Source organism: Micromesistius poutassou, assembly GCF_964030765.1.
Source record: "Micromesistius poutassou genome assembly, chromosome: 8".
In the NCBI taxonomy this organism is placed as follows: Eukaryota; Metazoa; Chordata; class Actinopteri; order Gadiformes; family Gadidae; genus Micromesistius; species Micromesistius poutassou.
This window is the reverse complement of record NC_140278.1, coordinates 17010315-17030599: the sequence shown is the minus strand read 5'-3', so window position 1 is coordinate 17030599 and position 20285 is coordinate 17010315. Positions and strand designations below refer to the sequence as shown.

Sequence of the window (20285 nt, the reverse complement as noted above, 5' to 3'; positions counted from 1 at the left end):
GAGTTAAAGGACTAAAGAACTCACTAAAAACTGCTCATCGTAAAAGCTGATCATCTATGGTGGATACCTATATATAATAGGTATCCACCATAGATGGGATTCCATTAATTATTATATTTATATAATGGAATTCAGGTATTTCACCTATTATAATAATATATTAATAATTGAATGGCCTGTTCTGATGAACTCAGTTCAAAAAAACAACTCAAATTGTATGAATCAAATTGATGCTGTCTAGAAACCACAAATAAACTTTGCATTTAAATCAATGAAAGAAAAATCCTGGGGAAAGTTGGAATGCATTACAATTCAAGATTTTATTTGTAAGAGTGAGACATTTTAAACTAGGTATAATAATTTAGCCATCCAACATAATCCCAATACAGTACATGTCTACCTGTTAACGTATGCATCAAAGTAGGGAGCGCTACTTCCAGTGACCTCTTGACCCAGTTAAACTATGCCAGCTCTTACACTCCTGTTCTACATTCCACAGTTCTATACTCCAAGACGCTTTGCTTGGGAGCTCAGCCAATGATCTGAGACATGGGAGTGGGCGGTGCTTAATGAAGTTAATTATTCACAATAAGTTAAAGATGGGATGTAATCTATGTGTAAAGAAGATTACAATGGGATATTGTATATTAGTATTTTACAATTTTTACATTGCAAGACACAAACAGCAACAGCATTATCAGTTATGAATACTGGCTCACTGCATGAACCCATTATGTTTCAATAGATTTCTGACTTATTTTTTTAATTATTCAATTATTCAGTATCAGTCTAATAATATGGTTATGTGGCACCCGCTAACCCGATAGACGGAACAATTTAGTTGAAATAAATGTCCCACTGAATGTATGATTGAACTGTAATTTTGAAATTATTGTAAAGCAGAGTGAAGTCAACCTGACCATATTGAAAATATAGAAGATGTTTAAAAATATGTGGATGCAAATTGCAGGTCTGGAATGAAGGATGCTGTAAAACTGGTGACCTGTGTCGAGATAACCACTTTATTTGTCATGGGGGTCGCTTGACGACCTTGTGTCAGCAACAACTTGTTTAAGAGCAAGATTCAAAGCACCATTTTGAAAAGTGGTGTCTGAAAATAATACAAACATAAATGTCAAGGAAGAAACAGAACTTTTAAAGAAAGGAACAGAAATAAAAAAGATAAATGTAAGTGACAGCCTTGAGTCCAATCATTTGTGATCCTTCAGCATGATGATTGTCCCGCAGCATGAAGCCGCTCTCGTTTGTGTTTCTTGAAAGATGAGGACCGCTTCACTTCTCCTTCTCCTTCTCATCTTTCTTCCTCTTCTTCTTCTTCTTCTTCCGCTCGTGATGCCGCTCGTCTGGAGAACCCGAATCTCTATCAAAATGAAAACAAAAACAACTTTGAATTGAGAAACGTCTTTAACGTTTGAGAGCACATTCCCGAGGGACACAGGACGCACACTTTTAACCCAGGCCTTCCGTCTTCCTCCCCCACCCGGCGTTCTCTCACCTCTTCTTCCTCTTCCTGTCCTCTCGCTCCGGGCTGTGCTTCCGGCTGCGCTGCCGGCTCCCGCCGTGGGACGCCGGCGGCTCCCGTGACTCTGAACACTCATCGTCTGACCGCCGCCTGACACACGCAGGCAAACAAACAAAACAAAATTGTCGAAATATGACATGCCCCATGAGGACCGGCCTGGTACCAAACACTGGATGGACAAACACGATGGATGGATGGATGGGAGAGGAACTGTTGTGTGTGGGAGTATTTGCGTTGGATAACTCAACGGGAGTTGTCAACACTATATTGTTTCCAATTTGACATGTAAAAGACCAATGAAATTTCAAATGTTTATTATGCTGCACAACTCTCTGCTGTGCAACATGTTGTTTGTTAAAGAATTTGCCAAGTCAATTTTACTGTTTGTCCATCAATCATGTCAAAGATACAGTATTGGTTGTGAGGTTTATTATCTCACAGGGCTCATCTATGTCATATCGGAGACATTAAGCATTTCATGTGAAGATATATTTTATTTGTTGTGTTCTGTGCGTGTAAGTCGGGTACAGTACCTCTTTGAGGAGCGTATTGAGCCCCTCTCCTCCTCCTCCTTCTTCTTCTTCTCATTCTCCTGCTCCTTCTCCTTCTCCTCATCGCAGCTTTCCGCTTTCCACTCTCGGGCCAGCTCCCCAGAGTGCACTTTGATCACCTCCCTGATGACCTGCAGAGACGATGACCTACACATTACCCAACCCGTCCTCTCCACCATCACCCCTGCCGAGAGCTGGGTTTATACGCCTCCCTACAGTCCGTCCTCCTCTCAAAATGCAGACAGACCAGCCAGATACCCAGTAGGGATGCACCTAGTCAGAAGTCTCCTGCGGTTTTACCATTAGGATTGAATGATCCTTCGCTAGGCCACTAGGGATTCGACCCGGTGACCCCCACGGTGTTGGGTGACAAAACAATTCAATATGGCCCAGACATCTAACGTGCTTTCACTGCGGTAGCCCGGTCATGATGTCTATGGGTCGGGTCGGCTCGTAGACTAGGGGGGCCAACCTCGGTGTAGGACTTCTTGGTGATGTGGACGTTCTTGGCGCGGTAGGACTGCCGCCTCCTCTTGTAGTCCCTTTTCTCGGCCATCAGCTCCAGGTGGGACTTGGGCTCTCCCTGCTGCTCGTCTGCAACACAGCCCCAGAGGAGAAGAGAAACAACGTCACCGCGGTTCAGGGACTCATGGTCAATATGCCATTCAGATTACGACTCAATAATATTTTCTTCTCGTCATTTTTGGAATAATGGGACAAAAAATGTCCACCGTTCAGAGGTACATTAAAAAAATGAAACCTGCTGCAGTAAACATATCGGGATAGTAATAACGATGTGTGTCTGTAACAAACGATAGGGTTCCCGTGATGACCTACCCCTCTTGAGTTTGGCCACCAGATCAACGTAGAGGTCCTCGTTGGCGGCGGCCTCTTGCCGCTGTTGGTTGAGCTCACCGGTCACGTGATCGTACAGAGCCAACCGGTCGGCCACGGTGAGGTCACAGAGCGCCCGCTTGTGGTTCTGGGGCACGGCCACGGGCTGGCTAGTGTACTCGCCTGAAAGACCCCACAATCTCATTCACTCACAGTCTGCCAGCTGCTCTGGGCATAAATAACATAGGTGTTTAATAATAAGTCTAGTAAGATGTAACTACTTAATTTTAATTTAATAATTGAATTGTATTATATCAGAACAATGTACATGCAGATCACTGAGGTCAATATAAGTCTAAAAAGGTCACACATTAGGCCTTAATATGGTATAGAAGTATTTTGATATATATCAATTTTGTAACATATGAATTGGTGTATGCAAAATCCTGGTACTGCAGAAAAACTGGATGTTAGCTGAGATAAATATTATTTAATTACATATTGACAGGTAATCCAGCCAACACAGACAAAAACAAGGGCTCCCTCCTGAAGCGTCTGAATGATTAGAGGTTTCAGCTGATCCGGTTGTTTACCTTGCCAGAACACTCCCTCCATCCTCATCAACGGAGCAGCAGCTCTAGCCTGGAGGATCACCTGTTGCTGGGTAGATTTATCTGCATGGAGACCAGCCACCATTGAGATGGGGAGGGGAAGGATCGATATGCAATACCATAGCATCCAGTGAGCAGCAGCAATGTGTTGGTTGATTAAGGACGATGGATAAGCAGAAGTGATTTAGAAATAAATATAAATAAAATAATGTTATAAGAAGGCAAATTAAATATAACTCGGACAGGAAAGTATTTATGTCAAATTCTTAAAAGACAAGATTTGATTTAGATGTATTCAATAAGATCACCCTCACTCACCCATTTTGACACTTCTTATGTTTGACTTCTCATAGCAAACCGAGGAGTCGTACATTGCTTCCTGCAAAACAAATAAAACAGTCTGAACCATTAAAAAAAGTTGAATCTCCACACCCATGCGATGACCCTGGTCAATTGGTGATATCACAACCACAACGACTTTCAAACTATTTTCTTTTGATTTCCTGTTTTCTTCCAAGTTGTATTACAGTGAATCACCATGGTGATTACAATATTACAATTCATTTTCAGCAGCTTGGTGTGTTGACAAGCAACACAACTACACGCGCATGCCTACAGTTCAGTATTAGAATGTGTGCAGTACCTGCTCCTCAGCAGAGTAGCCCATTTTACTGAGGCTACAGGAGGCTTTGTGTCTCTCCAGGGATCTGACCGGGATGCGATGGTTTGGGTCGAAGGGACACTGGACCATCGTCTCCTACGGACATGATCAACACACTGAGATGCATGAAGACTTGGGACTACCACCTTGGGAACCCACGCAGACTACTATGAGGCAAAGTTCTTCGTTTAATTCAGTCACAGTATAATTTAGCCATGCTACTTATTCTGAACTATGTGAATTTAATACAGAGCACCGTGTGATTACAATTTTACCAGTTTAATGAATTAATAATCCCAAATGAACAGGGGCTTCATCAAATTATTATTTTAACAAATCCTACAATGCATTTACATATCCAGATATTTCACACAATATAATACATACGTATGTATTGTAAGTTGAATGAAGGCTATAGCATATAAGATACATAAATATCCGGCGGGCTACCTGAGCGGAGCCATCATATTCAGGAGACCATCCCAGCGTTTCAAGTATGTCGTTCAACTGTTTCTGACAGTTTTCTGTGAACTTGGTCAACTCTTGTAGACAGCCTAGTCGCTCCTCAACGGTTTGTGTTCCCAAAGTGTCGGTCATATTTGCATTAAATCTAGATTACTGGACTATTTGATTGAATGAAATTTCTGTTCAATTTGTGTTCACATCCCTGCGATCATGCGATGCTGTGGCCGGTCCGCCCGTGCGTGCAGCTGGCGCAGAGAGATGACGTCACCCAGTGTTTTTTTTTTTGCTATTTTTTTAATTCAAAATTGTTATGTTATGTTTTATGTTTTTATGTTATTTATGTTATGTTTTATGTTATAGTGATACTGGGGGTGGTCCAGAGGGCAGGCTGATCCGTTTATTTAGAAGATGAGTAGGCCCACGATTACAAAACCTGATGACGTCCCGCATTCCAACATCTGATTTTAATTGTTCTTGGTCCACACTGTTTTGCCAAATAAATACAATAAAAATACAGTGTATGCAGTGTCTTACAAAAAAGTAAAAACGAATGTATCAACACTTCGTCAATTATTTGCATGTACAACGCAGTTTGGGGACGACACGCCTATCCGTAGATCAGCGAGCCTGGACACACGGACACCGACGAGCAGAGAGCGCTCCCACTTTTGTTAAAAACAGCTGATATCTGAAAGCATTAAGCGATGGCTTATCCGGGATACGGCGCTCCCCCGCAAGCGGGGTATGGGATGGGGGTAAGTTAAAGAAACGACGCACAACTTTTAGGCGATATTGTCAGTAAAGCGTAGCGTCCGGATATTGCTCACACTTGGAATTTTGTTCAGAATTACAAAGAGGCCCTGGCGCCAATTGTACGTACAAAATAAGGAATGTAATATTTGGTGTGTTGAAAGATGCGTGATCTCAACGAGTAGGTATGTTTGTGATCAGACGTTCCCGTGTCTGGGGGCAGCTGGACCCGATTGGAGCTGTTCCCGGAAATGGTCCCTGTTTCTGCAGGCATGGCCGATACTGATCATATGGCAATAATAATAAGAATATAGGCTACCACGATTCCTTATTCGAGGAGCCTACTTTGGCTTGTTTTTGGCTGGTTTACCAAAACCCATAGGCTTATAGTAAACCGTTGGGCATGTTGCTCAATCTTCCACTAGTACAGTACTTTTATCACGATAATAGGCAAAAGGTGCGTCCCCTTTTTTCCGCCAAACTATAAATGTCCACGTTTTTCCTTTCAGAAATCTGTCCATGTTATTATAGGCCTAATTTATGTTTATGTACATCTTTGGACTCTTACCGATAATTATCAGTGATCGATACTCAATCGACCGCAAGTTATCGCAGAAAAGGCTAAACTAAGGGGGTCCAACTCGACGCCTCTGTTAAGAAAGGCGATTTAAATATAAAAAGATAATGAAAAAATATGTCTTGATTTGCTGAAGAAACGAGACTTAACCTAAATAAATAATAAAAGATAAAACGTGCAGGCCTATACCGTCAAGCCCCTTCCTTCAGCAATAGGAAGCAGAGCATGTCTGTAAACTGTTTCATTAAGAGATTGTGAAATATGCATGTAAATGCACAAATGGGGTCGTTGACAAAGAGGGTGTGAAAACTATGGGCTTGTTTTCTCTGAAGAGGAAGGGGTGGGCGGAAATTGTTGTTGGCTTAAGTTGTTGGCTTAATAGTCCACATGCTTACATTTACTCCGAACGGAACATACACTTTACTTTGGTTAATGGTGCTATCCATTAGTATACATAAAACAGATAACTTCGACTAGTTTCTCCTGGGGTCAATGTGCAATCGCTTAACTGTGCAACGTCCACCGATTGGAGCGTTTAGCCATCACGGGATCTCAAGAATGGCAATGTCCTGCCATAAAGCTACGCCCTCCAATGCATTGTTCATCCAGAACAGACGGAGCCATTGAATGCTCCTTCCCATCCTTTGACCAAAACAACAATAACGATTACTGGTGCCTAAAATGTTGACATGGGTGTCATAGAGAGAAAATGAAGGCTAGACTAATGGCCATCAACACATTAATATATATATATATATATATATATATATATATATATATATATATATATATGATAATATATAATATTGATTAATAACAATACTATTGGTTAATAACAATACTATTGGTCAAAAGGTGATTTCTGGAGTTTGTTTAGAGGATCTTGCCACATGGTAATATCCTCTTTAACAAACTGTTGAGGATATCTTCCTCCAGTCCATCCATAAAATATAAGTCAAAAGGTAAACAAAGTGTACCCAAGACTTTTCTTTACATTAAACCAAAAAAGTGCTATACTAACTCTCACTCTAACTCTTACTCTAACTCTTGTTCCATCTCTGTTTCAATCTCTTCCATTGTCTCTCTAGCAGCAGCAGCAGGATCCTCTCTACGGATTCTTTTCATCTGTAGCTGGACAGGTAACGATACCACACAGCATTCACACCACACAGTTCACCACTTCTTCAAAATTCAGTGCTGCTCAAAGATATCCTTACCTCAAAATAACATGCAGTGACCTTCGTAAGACAACCATTACTTCTATGTTGGTGTTCTCTGCATACCAGAGAGTGGGCCTACACATTCCTACCCTTGTTTCATATAGTTTTCATATCAGCAACTGTGGAATATGTCGTAAACAGAGGCTGGTGCCATCAAGCTATTGAGTCTCACACCCTAACACCTTCTAACGGTGTTTCCTCACCACTGTGTGTTTGCGACCATCAACAGGATGGCCAGATCTCTGCAGAGGAGCTTCAGAGATGTCTCACACAGTGTGGAATGGCTGGCTCCTACAAGCGTGAGTGCATATTTAGCATCATCATGCTGTCCCATCATGAAGCGCTCTGGGATGGCTCCGGTCAGTTTTTGAACTGTTCGAATGTTATCTCTCTTACAGCTTTTAATCTGGAGACGTGCAGACTCATGATCAACATGCTGGACGTATCCTCATCGTGTGTGTGTGTGTGTGTGTGTGTGTGTGTGTGTGTGTGTGTGTGTGTGTGTGTGTGTGTGTGTGTGTGTGTGTGTGTGTGTGTGTGTGTGTGTGTGTGTGTGTGTGTGTGTGTGTGTGTGTGTGTGTGTAAGAATTTAGGAGTTAGGTTGGTGTCAAGTTGAAGAGTGCAACAAAAGGCTACCTACTTTGATTTAAAAATGTATGACTGTTCACAATAAACAGTGACAAACAATAGCAACTTCTGATGTCACTTGAACCATCACAAAGATATAACTTTGCCAATAATACTGCTGCTCATGGTGTATGTGTCTTCCTAAAGACGAGAAAAGGTTTCATTCTTTAACTGAAGGTTGTGTCAGCGGGACATGTCGGGCTCCATGGGTTTCAATGAGTTCAAGGAGCTGTCGGCGGCCCTGAACGGCTGGAAGCAGAACTTCATAGCCATGGACCGCGACCGCAGTGGGACCATCGAGGCCCAGGAGATGCAGCAGGCCCTGAGCAGCATGGGTAGGAACAAGGATTTATCCTCATCCAGCGGTGGTCGTGCAAACTAACTTGACACTTCAGAAAAAAAATATGCAATTTCTTTTTTTTCCGTTTGTGAATTAAAATGAGAACAAATTAAACTTCTGCGTCTTGAAAGCCTAATCAGGAAGTAGACTCGAACCTAACAAGTGTAAAGTTTCTTGTGTCATCTCGAATCGTTTGGTTGTGTCTTGATCTCAATAATATCTCCAAACATATATGATGAATACTCTGGACATGTGTACAGATATAACACGTCTTTCAACCTGCAAGAGGTCACCTTTTTTTTTTTTTTATATTAACACAGCTGTTAATAAATAATTGCCCTGCTGCATGTTTGTTGACCGAGTTGTGTTTGTTGTGCTCGGGCGGCAGGTTATAACTTCAGCCCCCAGAGTCTGGGGGTTGTGCTTCGACGCCACAGCACCCAAGGCCGGATAGCCTTCGACGACTACGTGGCCTGTTGTGTTCGGCTGCGCAGCCTCACTGGTGAGATGCCCTCACACTCCAAATATACTATCATAGGCTCTGTGTATTGTAGTAGCAGTTGGTGAACAACACACAAAAAGATGCAGTGTGTCTGAAAATGTAGGGGCACCGAGCAGAACATAATCACTAGAAATATAATATAAAATTAAAAGTATGTTGTAATTAGTGTATAATCCCATGAAAGTAAGATACTTTGTGTATTTGTAACCTGAGAATGAGCCCTTTTATATTTACATAGAGAGCGGCGCCGCTGGCCTCCGGGCTGTCATGTTGCTACAGTATTCCAGAACGATCAATGTCTCTAGAGAGATAGAGCTTTTAATTCAATCAAAATAATTTGCCATAGGCCTTGCCGTTTTGATATACATTTCTGAGAAGTTAACCCTCTCTCGGCACGCCTCAGATAGCCAGTGAGGAAGAGCAGTTGCAATCTGCAACCTCCCAGCTCGTGGACATCTACATTTTACTAGACATTCAAGAAGGCAATATCATTATATATATATATATTTTACATTACACCTAGAACTCAATTGTGCGTGTGTGTTCCAGATCACTTCCGAAGAAGAGACAGTTCACAACAAGGCACGGCTGCCTTTCAGTATGATGATGTGAGTGTTTGTTTATATATTTACAATGTGTTTTGCATATCCCTTGACATTTTTTCTTACAACAAGAGACTAAGACAACATCATATCAATCGTGCATCATTTAAGACATTAACCAACTAAGGTTTTACAAGCCTAACCAGGCTGGCCCTATACATAATGTGCATATCCAGATACTTCCCTTTAGAGGTGTACTGTTTGTCATGTTATTCTAATCACCCCTTCCTAATGTATTCTTCCCAGTTCATACAGGTTACCATGAGTTCATAAGGAAGAGAAGAGAGCGATGGTCTGCCTCACTCACACTCCATTCATAACATGTCTTGATGTTTTATTTTGTTCTTACTGCAGCCATATCTTGCATTTAAACAAACCACATTCCAGTTTAACATTAAAACAATAAGATGGCAAGTGAGGGGTGCTGTCCAGGTGGACCACACTATAACCACTATAACCACATTGTTTGTGTTATTTTGTCTCTTTTAATGGAATGGGAGTGTTAGGTTTTAAATGAATAACGGCCAACCACTACTCGGTGCAAAATATTGTATCAAACTTTACATAAATCTCCCATTTTTCACGGTTCATAAAATGCACTGTTATTTTCTACATGTAATGAATAATAATTAATAAACGTGAAAATATACTCAAACGCTGGTTGGTCCTTCTTTAAACAAATTAATTTGGCTGGGCTATGTCACAAATAAAAGTCTGCCTCCAAAGCATTAATATTGCTGTTGCATTATCTTGAAATTGATCGATCGATTCGATTTGATTCGAGTTTTTGTTATAGGTTTTATCAACACTTGTTATCTAACCCAAACATTGGAATGCAGTCCAAGAGTCGTATTATAAATCGATTGTGCGTTCCCTCACGTATTTTTCTCTAGATACGTAGTTGCGTAACGAAATACTATATTTGAGGCCCCCCTCGAACTGTATGGCCCGCTGTATTCTATGCGCAAATGCGCTGACAGGCTACTCCAAAATCTCCCGAAAGTTGATCATCGGAAATGTTTAGCGTCATGGTGATCCTGTGGACCTTCTTGGTTCTGGGACTAAGTTCTTCTGTGGCAGCAAGCGGACACCACTGCAAACCTTTGAAAATCGACTTTTGTCGAAATGTGAGCTACAACACAACGTGCCACAACCCACGCGGGATGCGCATCTACATGAAAAACGGCGGCGCGGAGTTGATGAAACGGCTCATCGAGACGCGCTGTTCGCCCTATACAGCCGAGTTGATGTGTCGTGTGGTTGCGCCACAAGGGGACCCGCTAACCGGAGACTACACCACGCCGTGCCGTGCGCTCTGCACGAGGGTGAAAAAAGACTGCGAGCAGGTGGCGAGAGAGCGAGATATCCCCTGGCCGCCGCAGATCAGATGCTCAAGTTTACCAACTATCAATCACCGTCACACCGTCTGTGTGCATGTAGGTGAACAAAGTGTTTATCTTTGCCTCTCCTATTTTGTAACCATAGAGACTAGAGTATTTTATGGGGTGCAGTTTGTAAACTTTTAGACCTATTTCTCAAAAACGTTCTTAACGTGTTAGGATTTAGCAAAGAAATCCGAATTCTATATCTAAATCCAAACCCTAAATCTCTAGCATTTCGATTTATGATTTCAATGTATATATAAGATTTAGATCTAAAATGTGGATGTAGATTTAGATTAGTAAATTTGAAGTCACAGAGAAAAATGCTTTCAAATACAACACGGTAACACGGTGTCTCAAATTATGCATTGCAGGTGCACAAATTCCTATTTTACTACACTATAAAACGAGAGAGTCTGTGGGACTCCCTCGATAAGAGAGGCTGTGTGAGACAAGGTTATTGTGCATTAAAGACATGATGACCAGACAACAGACAAGTACCAGACGTCAAACAAGTGCATGTTAACAGCGATCTAAAATGTCGATAGTATTTGTCGCCAGTATTTAAAATGTAAAAGGGTCCACTGAATGGTTGAAAAGTTACATAGTCTGATGGAGGTGGGGACAAAACTTGAAAAGTGTGTATGGCACACTTGGTTTGTTCAGTTTTTTTTCTAAAATGTTTGTTTGCTCTCTGACAGCCTGTGGATCTGGGAGCAGAGCCAGAGCCAACGCCAGAGCCAACCTGTGAGGCCATCAGTATTCCGATGTGTAAAGGAGAATCGTATAATCAAACCGTGTATCCAAACCTTCTCGGCTACACTAACCAGGAGTTTGCAGGCCTTGAGATGTATCAATTTTATCCTTTAGTCAAACTTGAATGCTCTGCACATCTGAGGAGCTTTCTGTGCTCTGTGTATGCCCCCGAGTGTGTTGACGGACGGCCGCGTCCCCCGTGCCGAGCTACCTGTGAGCTAGCTCGCGATGGCTGCGAACCTCTGATGAATAAATTTGGTTTTCAATGGCCGAACTCACTTCAGTGTGAAAAGTTCACCACGGAGACATGTGATGTAAGTGTTTGGATGGTCAAACTACTGCTCTGTTGTGTACACCAATACACACATTATAGCCCGTATGCTTGCTCAAGTTCAGAGCAAGAATATTGCGAGGGATTATGATATTTGTTTTTCACGCAGGGACTAAATGGACTCAGAAGATTAGCCCCTTGCATCATTCAATTATCAACATACATCGCAGCGACTCTATTGTAGCCTGTGAAAATTGCCGTATTAGAAAGCACTGTAGCACTATTGAGGCACTACTTTATATTGACTATAGAAACCACTAGACAACACTGTCTAAATTGACGTATGGTTGTCATCAGAACCTATAGAAGGGTAGAGTTGACCTGCACCATGGGAATTGTAGTTCTTGTATGGTTATAAGGTGCACACGTTATAAGGTGTCTTGTATCCAATACGTTTCTCCTGTTGCCCTACTCTACCTGCTAGAGGGCTAACCTTTAAGGGGAAACGCTGTATGGGGTATGGGGTATAGGGACCCTGTTTCGATATCCTACTTGGGGTCCTATAGGTGGGCTGCTATGGTGGGATAAGGAGATACACCCCAGATCTGCATAAAACAAATCACAAAAAGAGGCAAGCCCCCATCCAGGCTAGATAGAAAGACGCAAGCCCATCCGCAAGAGATAAAATAGACACATGATGAAATACCCAAGAAGGCATGTGCCTACGAAGACAAAGTCTGATGGAGGTGGAGACAAAACTTGAAAAGTGAGTATGGCACACTTGGTTTGTTCTGCTCCTTTCTGTAATGTGTTTTTCTCTCTGGCAGCCTGTGGATCTGGGAGCAGAGCCAGAGCCAAAGCCAGAGCCAACATGTGAGGCCATCAATGTTCCGATGTGTAAGGAACTATCGTATAATCAAACGGTGTATCCGAACCTTCTGGGCCACAGCACCCAGAAGGATGCAGGCCGTGAGTTGCATCAATTCGATTCTTTGGTCAAAGTTGAATGCTCTCCGCATCTGAGGAGCTTTCTGTGCTCTGTGTACGCCCCCGAGTGTGTTGACGGACGGGCACGGCCCCCCTGCCTAGCTACCTGTGAGCTAGCTCGTGATGACTGCGAACCGCTGATGAAGAAATTTGCCCTTCAATGGCCGAACAGACTTCGGTGTGAAAATTTCACGATGGAGTCATGTGGTTATGTAAGTGTTAAACTACGTTATGCACTAAATGTACACCCATACACACATGGTAAGGCCTATTTAGGCATGGACAACAGCAGCATGTAAGCAATACAACCAGGCATCAGAAACGTAACGCAACCTTGCGACATGGTTGTAGAGCCTTGTTGTGTAAAGGTTGCTCAAATCAAAGGGGCCACTGCAACACAACCATCCGCATAGATGTAGATGTAAACCACCATTTAGTCATTACGCAGTTTAATCCAAAGGTACTTATAACTGAGACAGGTCCCCAGATTCCTTTTGAGGATAGGGAGAGATTCTGCAGCTCATACAGAGCTAGGTAGCTTGCTTCACCTTGGAGGTAAACATGAAAAGAGTCTGGACCGAAGCTGTGTTGTGGACAGGTTCAGCTAAAGACGCAGATACTTTCGTCCAGTCAGGGTGGTGCTCGTTGAGAAAAGTACGGTAAAGCAATAACAAAACGAGCCATGGGCCTCAATGATATGTCTAAATCTGGTTGTTTTGTCTTTGGCAGGTTGAGGGGCAGAGCCCTACAACCAGGACACCGACAGACACTGCCGAGCAGGTGGTGAATACTGACATGTCTGAGCTCTCTCTCTCACTCTGTGGAGCATTGACTAATCAGGGCATGTTTGCCCTGATTAGTCAATGCTCCACAGGGGTGCAGCCTCACCCAGCCAGGGGCCAATAAAGCCGACTTGGGCCAGGCGAGGCTACTTAAACCAGCCATAAATTACACACACTCCACAATGTATACAAACACATGCATACAAATGCATGTGTATTCTATCAAACTTGAATCCAACTGTCTGTGTTCTCCCTCCAGAGGCTGAATGCTGAGGATGTGCTGGCCAAGCTGGAGGAGGAGGGTTCAGCTCTACGTGGCCAGTGTGAGCTCTCTCTTCCCTCGTCAGGACTGAGTGCCCCATAATCCTCCTGGAGCCACTATAACAATCCCTGTTCTCTTTTCCCTTACAGCTCTGAGTCTCAACACAGCCCACCTCCTGGTGACATTCAAGGATGTATCCTTGAACATACACTGTTGGTAAAGTTATAGGCAGATAAATATCTTATAACTTAGTACTTATTGTATCATGCTTTTATTCAAAGCGAGCTACAGTCATTTTTTTTTAGATGTATGATTATTACATTTGCTGGTAGATAATTGTTTCATGTAGGACACAGAAATACTAACTATCTATTTAAGTATGTGATCCTATTGCATACTATTCATATGCATACTAGTTGTATGTTATTATCTCCTCTCTTTCATTTCCCAGTGACTGAATTCTTAGTTCAATTTTGGAGGAATTATGCTTCTGGAATTAAAGGGGTTCAATTGAAAACAAATGAGGCATTGTTATGAACGGTGTGTTTGGTTGGGTGGGCACAGAGCACATTGTTTTGTGAAACGTCAAATCCAGATTGCTCCCCTGCATGCTGCAGTCAGTGGCAGGCATAGCTCTACTTATCATCAAGAGATATACTCTGGGCACAGAACTAGATAACAAGATAACATCAGTGGGTGTCTCTTCAGAAAGATTTGTCTCTGAACAATGGCCTGATTTGTTTACATATTAATTTATTGATGTTTTCAATTATTTGTATATTTTGGGTGAGTTTAAGTTATATATTGTAATAGTTTATTTATGAAACAAGAGTGCTAGCTAGTATGATCAATTCTTAAAACTGTAAAAAAAACTGTAAAACTGCAGGTCTGAGTGTGTGTGTGTGTGTGTGTGTGTGTGTGTGTGTGTGTGTGTGTGTGTGTGTGTGTGTGTGCACGCATGTATGTGTGAGAGATAGTGTGTGTGCGTGTGTGTATGTATAATCAAGTGGGTGTACACATGCTTTAACCAACCCCCAGAACGATAAATCTGGCTCCCTTGATATACTGGAGTATTCCAACCTCAGCAAATATGTACTTGCCACCAAGAAAGAGTTTACCGAGAGCTCCGAGGACAACCTAGGATTCATCACTGCGGCCCAATTCAATAATATTCTGGCAGCCAAAGGTCATTATGCTATTTAAATAATACGTTAAGAACATACCGAGAGAAACCATGTTATCCTGTCCTAAGCAAATGTCAGATTTTACATGAAAAAATCAATCAATTGCCAATATATGAGCAGGTTATATGCACAAGCTTGAGCAGGCTGCAGTACACTTATCAGCCAAAGGGTCCAGTAATCAGTAGGAATAGCAGATTCTTACATGTAACTCTAAACACATGCTTATAATAAGAGATACACGTACACCGTGCAACAAAGATGTGGGGCTCATGTACTAGTAATAAACAAATGTTCCGGCTGTAGTTGTCCCTTGTGTTGCGCATGTTAACGGTGCTAAACGTGTCCTTCAGATCTTGCCGTAGATGAGCTGACCTTCCAGGCTCTGTGGCGCCGCTACGGCTCCGAGGGAGCCCTCATGTATGACGACTACATGGAGGTGGTCACTAAACTGCTCCTTCTGAAAGGTAGCCACAATGTGGTCTCGTATTCTGTTTTCAAAATGTTGTGAAATAATAATCCTGAATTGTCTTTCCAGCGCTGCAGAGTTAGTATTTCATTTGTATATAAATATGGTACATTGCTACGCTGGGAACAGGACGAATCTGCAAGTTTGTGTTTTATTTTCTCTGTTATATGCATCCCTCCCCTCTGTCGTTCAGACAGGTTTCAAACGGACCTGGCCCGGGTTGAGCCAATCACAACCGTTTATCTACTATGGGGCAGGTTTAGAGGTGTACCGTGTGGGAGGGCCAATTATGCAATTTCATAAACAACCAAGATGGCTGCCATTGATGTAACACACGTTTCATTACTCTGATTGGTTGCAGGTCTGTTCAATCGCGTCCCGAAACATTTTGGTCTTTGCCCGTTGATAATGCCCTTTGGAAACCGAAAAAGAGAGGTTCCAGACTAATACGCATTTTTGATTTTCCCTGCCCTTATCAGGCTAGCTGCACATAACATTACATTTGTTGTGGAACCAGGAGAGCAAACGATTTAGTTGATTGGCAGTTGGGCTCCTCATAGTGAGGGAGTAGCAAGCCGTCTGGCGGCCGCAGAGCATAGCTGAAGGGCTGGGGTGTTTAGCTTGACCATGTTCTTCATGAAGGATGGGGCTAAGGCATTGGTATGCATGGTAGGCTAGTATCATTGACTGTTAACCGATACGAGCAGCCACCGGTAGCCAGTGCAGGGTACGAAGGAGATGTGTATTGTGGGTGGACTTGGGTAGGTTCAAGACCAGCCGGTGAGCTGCAGAGGATGAATAGCCCAGGCAGGCAGACCAGCCAGAAGGAAGTTGCAGTAGTCTAGACACCAGATGACAAGAGCCTGGTCTAAAACCAGTGTGGCCTTCTGGTTGAGGAACAGACTGATCCTGCTGATGTTGTGGAGAATGAGTCGCCAGGAGTGGGTTGTCACAGCCATATTGGTAGTGAAGGACAGCTGGTTATCTATTGTCATGCCCAGGCTCCCTACCATCTGAGCCATAGTTCTCAATATGGAAGGAGAGGGCATGGATGGGAGATGCCTTTCCTGGAAAACCGTCCAGATTGAGTTTCATCATCATTTCATCATCAGTCATTAATATTTTATTTATTATTTATTCATAAATTAATGCATGTTATATAGGCCACACAATACCACAAAGACCTATATTCAGAAATATTTCTTGATTCATATTACAGGGTACTCTTACAAAACCATAACATCTATACTTTTGCAGAATGGCGGACTGCTAGGCTTACTAAACTATCTTTTAATCAATGTTCTGGCTTATTCTCTGTCTTTTGAAAACATTGAACAAAGTACAGCTTTCTAGACGATTGTTTAACGTCTTATATCCATAGACGTTACAATCAGTCAAAGTATGGGGTGGTCCCATTTGCCAATGATTCTACCGCGGCGATTGATTCACATCGTGTGAAAGTGTAAACTGATCATGTGATCTGTTGCAGAACGCTACCAGCCCAGCTTCACCTTCAATAAGGTGTGTATACAGGGATCCACTCCCCAACAGCCTCCCCCACAACACAGCATTCCTTCACACATGTGGAATAATATTTACTGCATATTATTCACCTACGGGTTGACGCTTTCTGTTGTGTTGTATTTTTCCTATTTGTTAAAAGTGTATTGAAATCCATATACAGTAGTAGTTGTTATAGTTGTACTGGTGATAGTACAAACTACACCTGACCTGTGTTTTCTCCTCTCTTCTCAGTTCATCCAGGCCGTTTTAATGTGAAGCCAGCCACCATCACAACCCCAAGACCTTTCTTTAACCTTGTTGAGCTGTGTGATTTGTTTTCTTTGAGTATGGCAAAAATATTTAGTCAGGTCAATTTCTGTTGTCATGGAAACTTGTTCAGACCTTATTAACCAGGTCAGCCGTTCAATATAATAAACTTTTGCAAATAAAACAACCCCTCTTGCCTGGCTTTTTGTCTCATAACATAATAACTTTTTTATTTGACAATATTACATATTACATGGTTGTTACACAGTTATAACTATATGTGTTATGGAATTAGTGTAGGCCTGCTGTCATCAACTGCCTGAACATTGGCTACAATTGTGTTGTCAAACTTTTGTATTGCTCACAATGAATTAAACAAAACACGAACAATCCGTCTGTGAATGTTAATTCAAATAACATTGCTTACCTAGTAACTTTCAGTTCATGTCATGTATTCATATTTAGTACACACACAATAACCTCAGATATGGCTCCTGATTATCAAAGTTAAATAATACATTGTGTATGATTTCACCTCACCTTTTTCCCCATTCCATTAACAGATGCATTGTAGTTTCTCACCAGCAGGTGGAGCCAGAGACCTAACCTTGGCCCTCGGATGGCTCCAAACCAACAAGTATTGCATATCATCTGTTTCAGAGTTTCGTAAATGTGGAAACGGTTATCACAACCTTTAATTACCATATTGTGCTGTGAATGTATTTTTGACAACCAATTATATGCATATTTAGGTATTGTTCGCCCGTGTTATTACAAATGCTCATTCAAATTAAACTATACAATCAAAAGCATGTGTTGTAGGTTTTGACATGAAAAAAGTTACACTTACTTTCCATTACATAATTAACAACCAGAATTGCATATACAATATTTTATAAACAATCTGGTAACACTTTCTTCTTGGTCAAAAAAACTCTAGACAACATACTTGATATTGAAATAACGATCCCCTCAAAAAGTCTCCAAATCAAAGATATTTTCTACTGTATTTTATAATCAGGCATCTGCCATCTGTTCCTTGGATTTGAATAGAAGTTGATTCAACGTTAATATACTCCCCTCCAAGGGGCTTCCAGCTCCACCATGACCTGGAAGGCATTGGTTCAAACCTTCGAAAAGACCCTCACCATTCCTGGGATTTCCTAGCAACACTGCAGTTGCTTCTAACACAAGTTTAGAACCAATCACGTTTTTATTAACTTGTGATTTCATGAAATACACTCACAGGCATCAATACAGAGTCAAGCACATAACAGGCTAAAGGTCTTCGTCATCGCCATCATCTTCCTCACCATCGCGCGTGGCTGAACCAATCTTTATGACCAGGGTGTGCAGGATGAGCTGAGAAGAGATTTAATATCCTGAGTACATATATTTTGGGGCTGATTTATTGTACGATACAATATGTACATACATACAGGTGTGTATGTATGTATATAAGTCTGTGTGTGGGTGGATGGGTGGGTGATTGTGTTTGCTATAGATTGGGCTTATTTAGGCGTCAGAGTTGTAATAAAGTGCTCTTTGAGAAGACGCAAATATCACAACACCGGCCCTTGAGGCTTAAGGGTCCCACTAAACACAGAGCCCTGCTTTGTTCTACACAACCAGCAAACACACACACCCACATATATACCTGTGTGTCAACATGTGTGTGTGTGCATGTGTCCCTGTTATTTCTTGGAGCCAAGTTGTGACTGTGACAACATGGGGACGAGCAGAGGCATAAAGTGAACTTCAACCACTAATGAGGTACATTTTAGTCACCTTTTATTTGCTTATTAAGACTGTCCTGGTGTCTACTCTCTGATATCTGGTCTGTGTTATCTACTCTCTGTTCTTTGGGTAGTTAGTTGGTTGAGGAGTAGGCAGCTAAATAAATGATAAACTTCTGCTTATATAGGGAAATAGATACATAGATCAGATTACATATATGGATACATAGATGAAACCTACATACCCAAATTGATAAATAGATAGATACATAGATACACAGATGGATAAATAGCTATACATAGATACACAAATGGATAAATAAATAAATAAATAAATAAATAAATAAATAAATATATATAGATACACAGATGGATACATTGATAGATACAGAGATACACATGGATAAATTGAAAGATACATAGATACACAGATGGATAAATTGATAGATACATACATGCACAGATGAATACATAGATAACACACAGATATGAAGTTATGGCCTGAGTCATGGTATACCAGGAAACAGGTTTTACTGGTGAATTATCTCTCTGATAAGTCTTAACGAGCAGAAGGTTGTTAAAACAACCTAATTGAAAAATTAAACTGCTCTAGCGTCAGACTCTCACTGATGACCCTGATCCCTTCTGTATCTGTGAGTTTAAGTGTGTGTGTGTGTGTGTGTGTGTGTGTGTGTGTATGTGTGTGTCTGCTTGAATATATTTGCTTGGTTGGATATGCCAACCTCTGTTTGTGCGCCCATTTGTGGTCATATATGCGTGGGTGCATTTGAACCTGCCTTTGTGTTTCAAAAGCATGCCTTTCTGTGTGTGTGTGTGTGTGTGTGTGTGTGTGTGTGTGTGTGTGTGTGTGTGTGTGTGTGTGTGTGTGTGTGTGTACATATGGGTGTTTACATACACATGTTTGCAGGAGTGGGTGTAGAGAGGCGAGATTGTGTGTCTACATGCGCACCAATCCAGTTAGCCATTAACACATAGGCCATCTTGTATTACCTACCTCCCTTGTTTGATTTGAAGTTAAAAAAAACGTCTATTTTTTTTACAACCCTGCCTCCTGAAAGCACTCTTCCTCCTCGTCCCCCCACACCCTCCCTGTCACCGATACGCCTGCACATGAAAGCCTCGCACTGTTCATCCAACAATGGATGGCCTGTGTGCTGCGTTGCTACCTTAAAATGCTACCTTTCCTGTCCGTCCACTATTGGAGAATCATTAGGAAAAATAACATCTGAGGAATTATCGGAAGAAGAGTGAATGTTTGACCTTGGAAACCATACGGACATGATCGAAAAACCAACCAAAAGGTTAGGAAAAGGGATGAGGAAGAATTATTGATCAAAAATATCTTAAAATGTACTTTATTAATCCCAGTTGGGAAATTTGGATAC

General features: G+C 41.8%; 3 protein-coding genes across 5 annotated transcripts; 2 read left to right on the top strand and 1 right to left on the bottom strand.

Annotated features, from left to right (window-relative positions):
• Positions 1 to 1004: 1004 nt before the first annotated feature.
• snrnp48 (small nuclear ribonucleoprotein 48 (U11/U12)) lies at positions 1005 to 4887 on the bottom strand. The gene is made up of 9 exons (XM_084472148.1): positions 4651 to 4887; positions 4183 to 4296; positions 3858 to 3918; positions 3522 to 3602; positions 2932 to 3111; positions 2567 to 2688; positions 2077 to 2225; positions 1517 to 1633; positions 1005 to 1381 (listed from the first exon to the last, which is right to left on the bottom strand). Exons 1-9 carry the CDS (start codon positions 4795 to 4797, stop codon positions 1294 to 1296), a joined length of 1059 nt encoding a protein of 352 aa, XP_084328274.1. The 5' UTR covers positions 4798 to 4887; the 3' UTR covers positions 1005 to 1293.
• A 379-nt stretch (positions 4888 to 5266) lies between these two features.
• On the top strand, positions 5267 to 9938 carry sri (sorcin). Of its 2 annotated transcripts, none has more exons than XM_084471130.1 (8): positions 5267 to 5420; positions 7084 to 7131; positions 7442 to 7511; positions 7611 to 7654; positions 8027 to 8174; positions 8568 to 8681; positions 9231 to 9289; positions 9530 to 9938. In XM_084471130.1, exons 1-8 carry the CDS (start codon positions 5370 to 5372, stop codon positions 9554 to 9556), a joined length of 561 nt encoding a protein of 186 aa, XP_084327256.1. In that variant the 5' UTR covers positions 5267 to 5369; the 3' UTR covers positions 9557 to 9938. The 2 variants fall into 2 exon arrangements, with proteins under 2 accessions (XP_084327256.1, XP_084327255.1); XM_084471129.1 differs by having other exon boundaries at positions 5268 to 5420; positions 7081 to 7131.
• Positions 9939 to 10208: 270 nt separating this feature from the next.
• Positions 10209 to 17332, top strand: LOC311351559 (uncharacterized protein). 2 transcript variants are annotated; one of them, XM_084471723.1, is made up of 10 exons: positions 10209 to 10719; positions 11367 to 11735; positions 12520 to 12891; positions 13409 to 13459; positions 13721 to 13784; positions 13873 to 13916; positions 14762 to 14909; positions 15258 to 15371; positions 16863 to 16894; positions 17129 to 17332. In XM_084471723.1, the coding sequence occupies exons 1-10, from the start codon at positions 10300 to 10302 to the stop codon at positions 17150 to 17152; spliced, it is 1638 nt and encodes a 545-aa protein (XP_084327849.1). In that variant the 5' UTR covers positions 10209 to 10299; the 3' UTR covers positions 17153 to 17332. The 2 variants fall into 2 exon arrangements, with proteins under 2 accessions (XP_084327849.1, XP_084327848.1); XM_084471722.1 differs by lacking the exon at positions 17129 to 17332 and having other exon boundaries at positions 16755 to 16888.
• Positions 17333 to 20285: the final 2953 nt, after the last annotated feature.

Bases quoted from the DNA above. Each gene is read 5' to 3' on its own strand.
- snrnp48 (XM_084472148.1), bottom strand. From the start codon at position 4,797: ATGACCGACACTTTGGGAACACAAACCGTTGAGGAGCGACTAGGCTGT. The intron at 3,603-3,857 runs GTGAGTGAGGGT...GTCTCCATGCAG, and splicing joins CATAAGAAGTGTCAAAATGG to ATAAATCTACCCAGCAACAG. The intron at 1,382-1,516 runs GTGAGAGAACGC...TCATTTTGATAG, and splicing joins GACAGGAAGAGGAAGAAGAG to AGATTCGGGTTCTCCAGACG.
- LOC311351559 (XM_084471722.1), top strand. From the start codon at position 10,300: ATGTTTAGCGTCATGGTGATCCTGTGGACCTTCTTGGTTCTGGGACTA. The intron at 13,917-14,761 runs GTATCCTTGAAC...ACCAACCCCCAG, and splicing joins TCCTGGTGACATTCAAGGAT to AACGATAAATCTGGCTCCCT. The intron at 15,372-16,754 runs GTAGCCACAATG...TTATATCCATAG, and splicing joins TAAACTGCTCCTTCTGAAAG to ACGTTACAATCAGTCAAAGT.
- sri (XM_084471129.1), top strand. From the start codon at position 5,370: ATGGCTTATCCGGGATACGGCGCTCCCCCGCAAGCGGGGTATGGGATG. The intron at 5,421-7,080 runs GTAAGTTAAAGA...TTGTCTCTCTAG, and splicing joins AAGCGGGGTATGGGATGGGG to CAGCAGCAGCAGGATCCTCT. The intron at 7,655-8,026 runs GTATCCTCATCG...AGGTTGTGTCAG, and splicing joins TCATGATCAACATGCTGGAC to CGGGACATGTCGGGCTCCAT.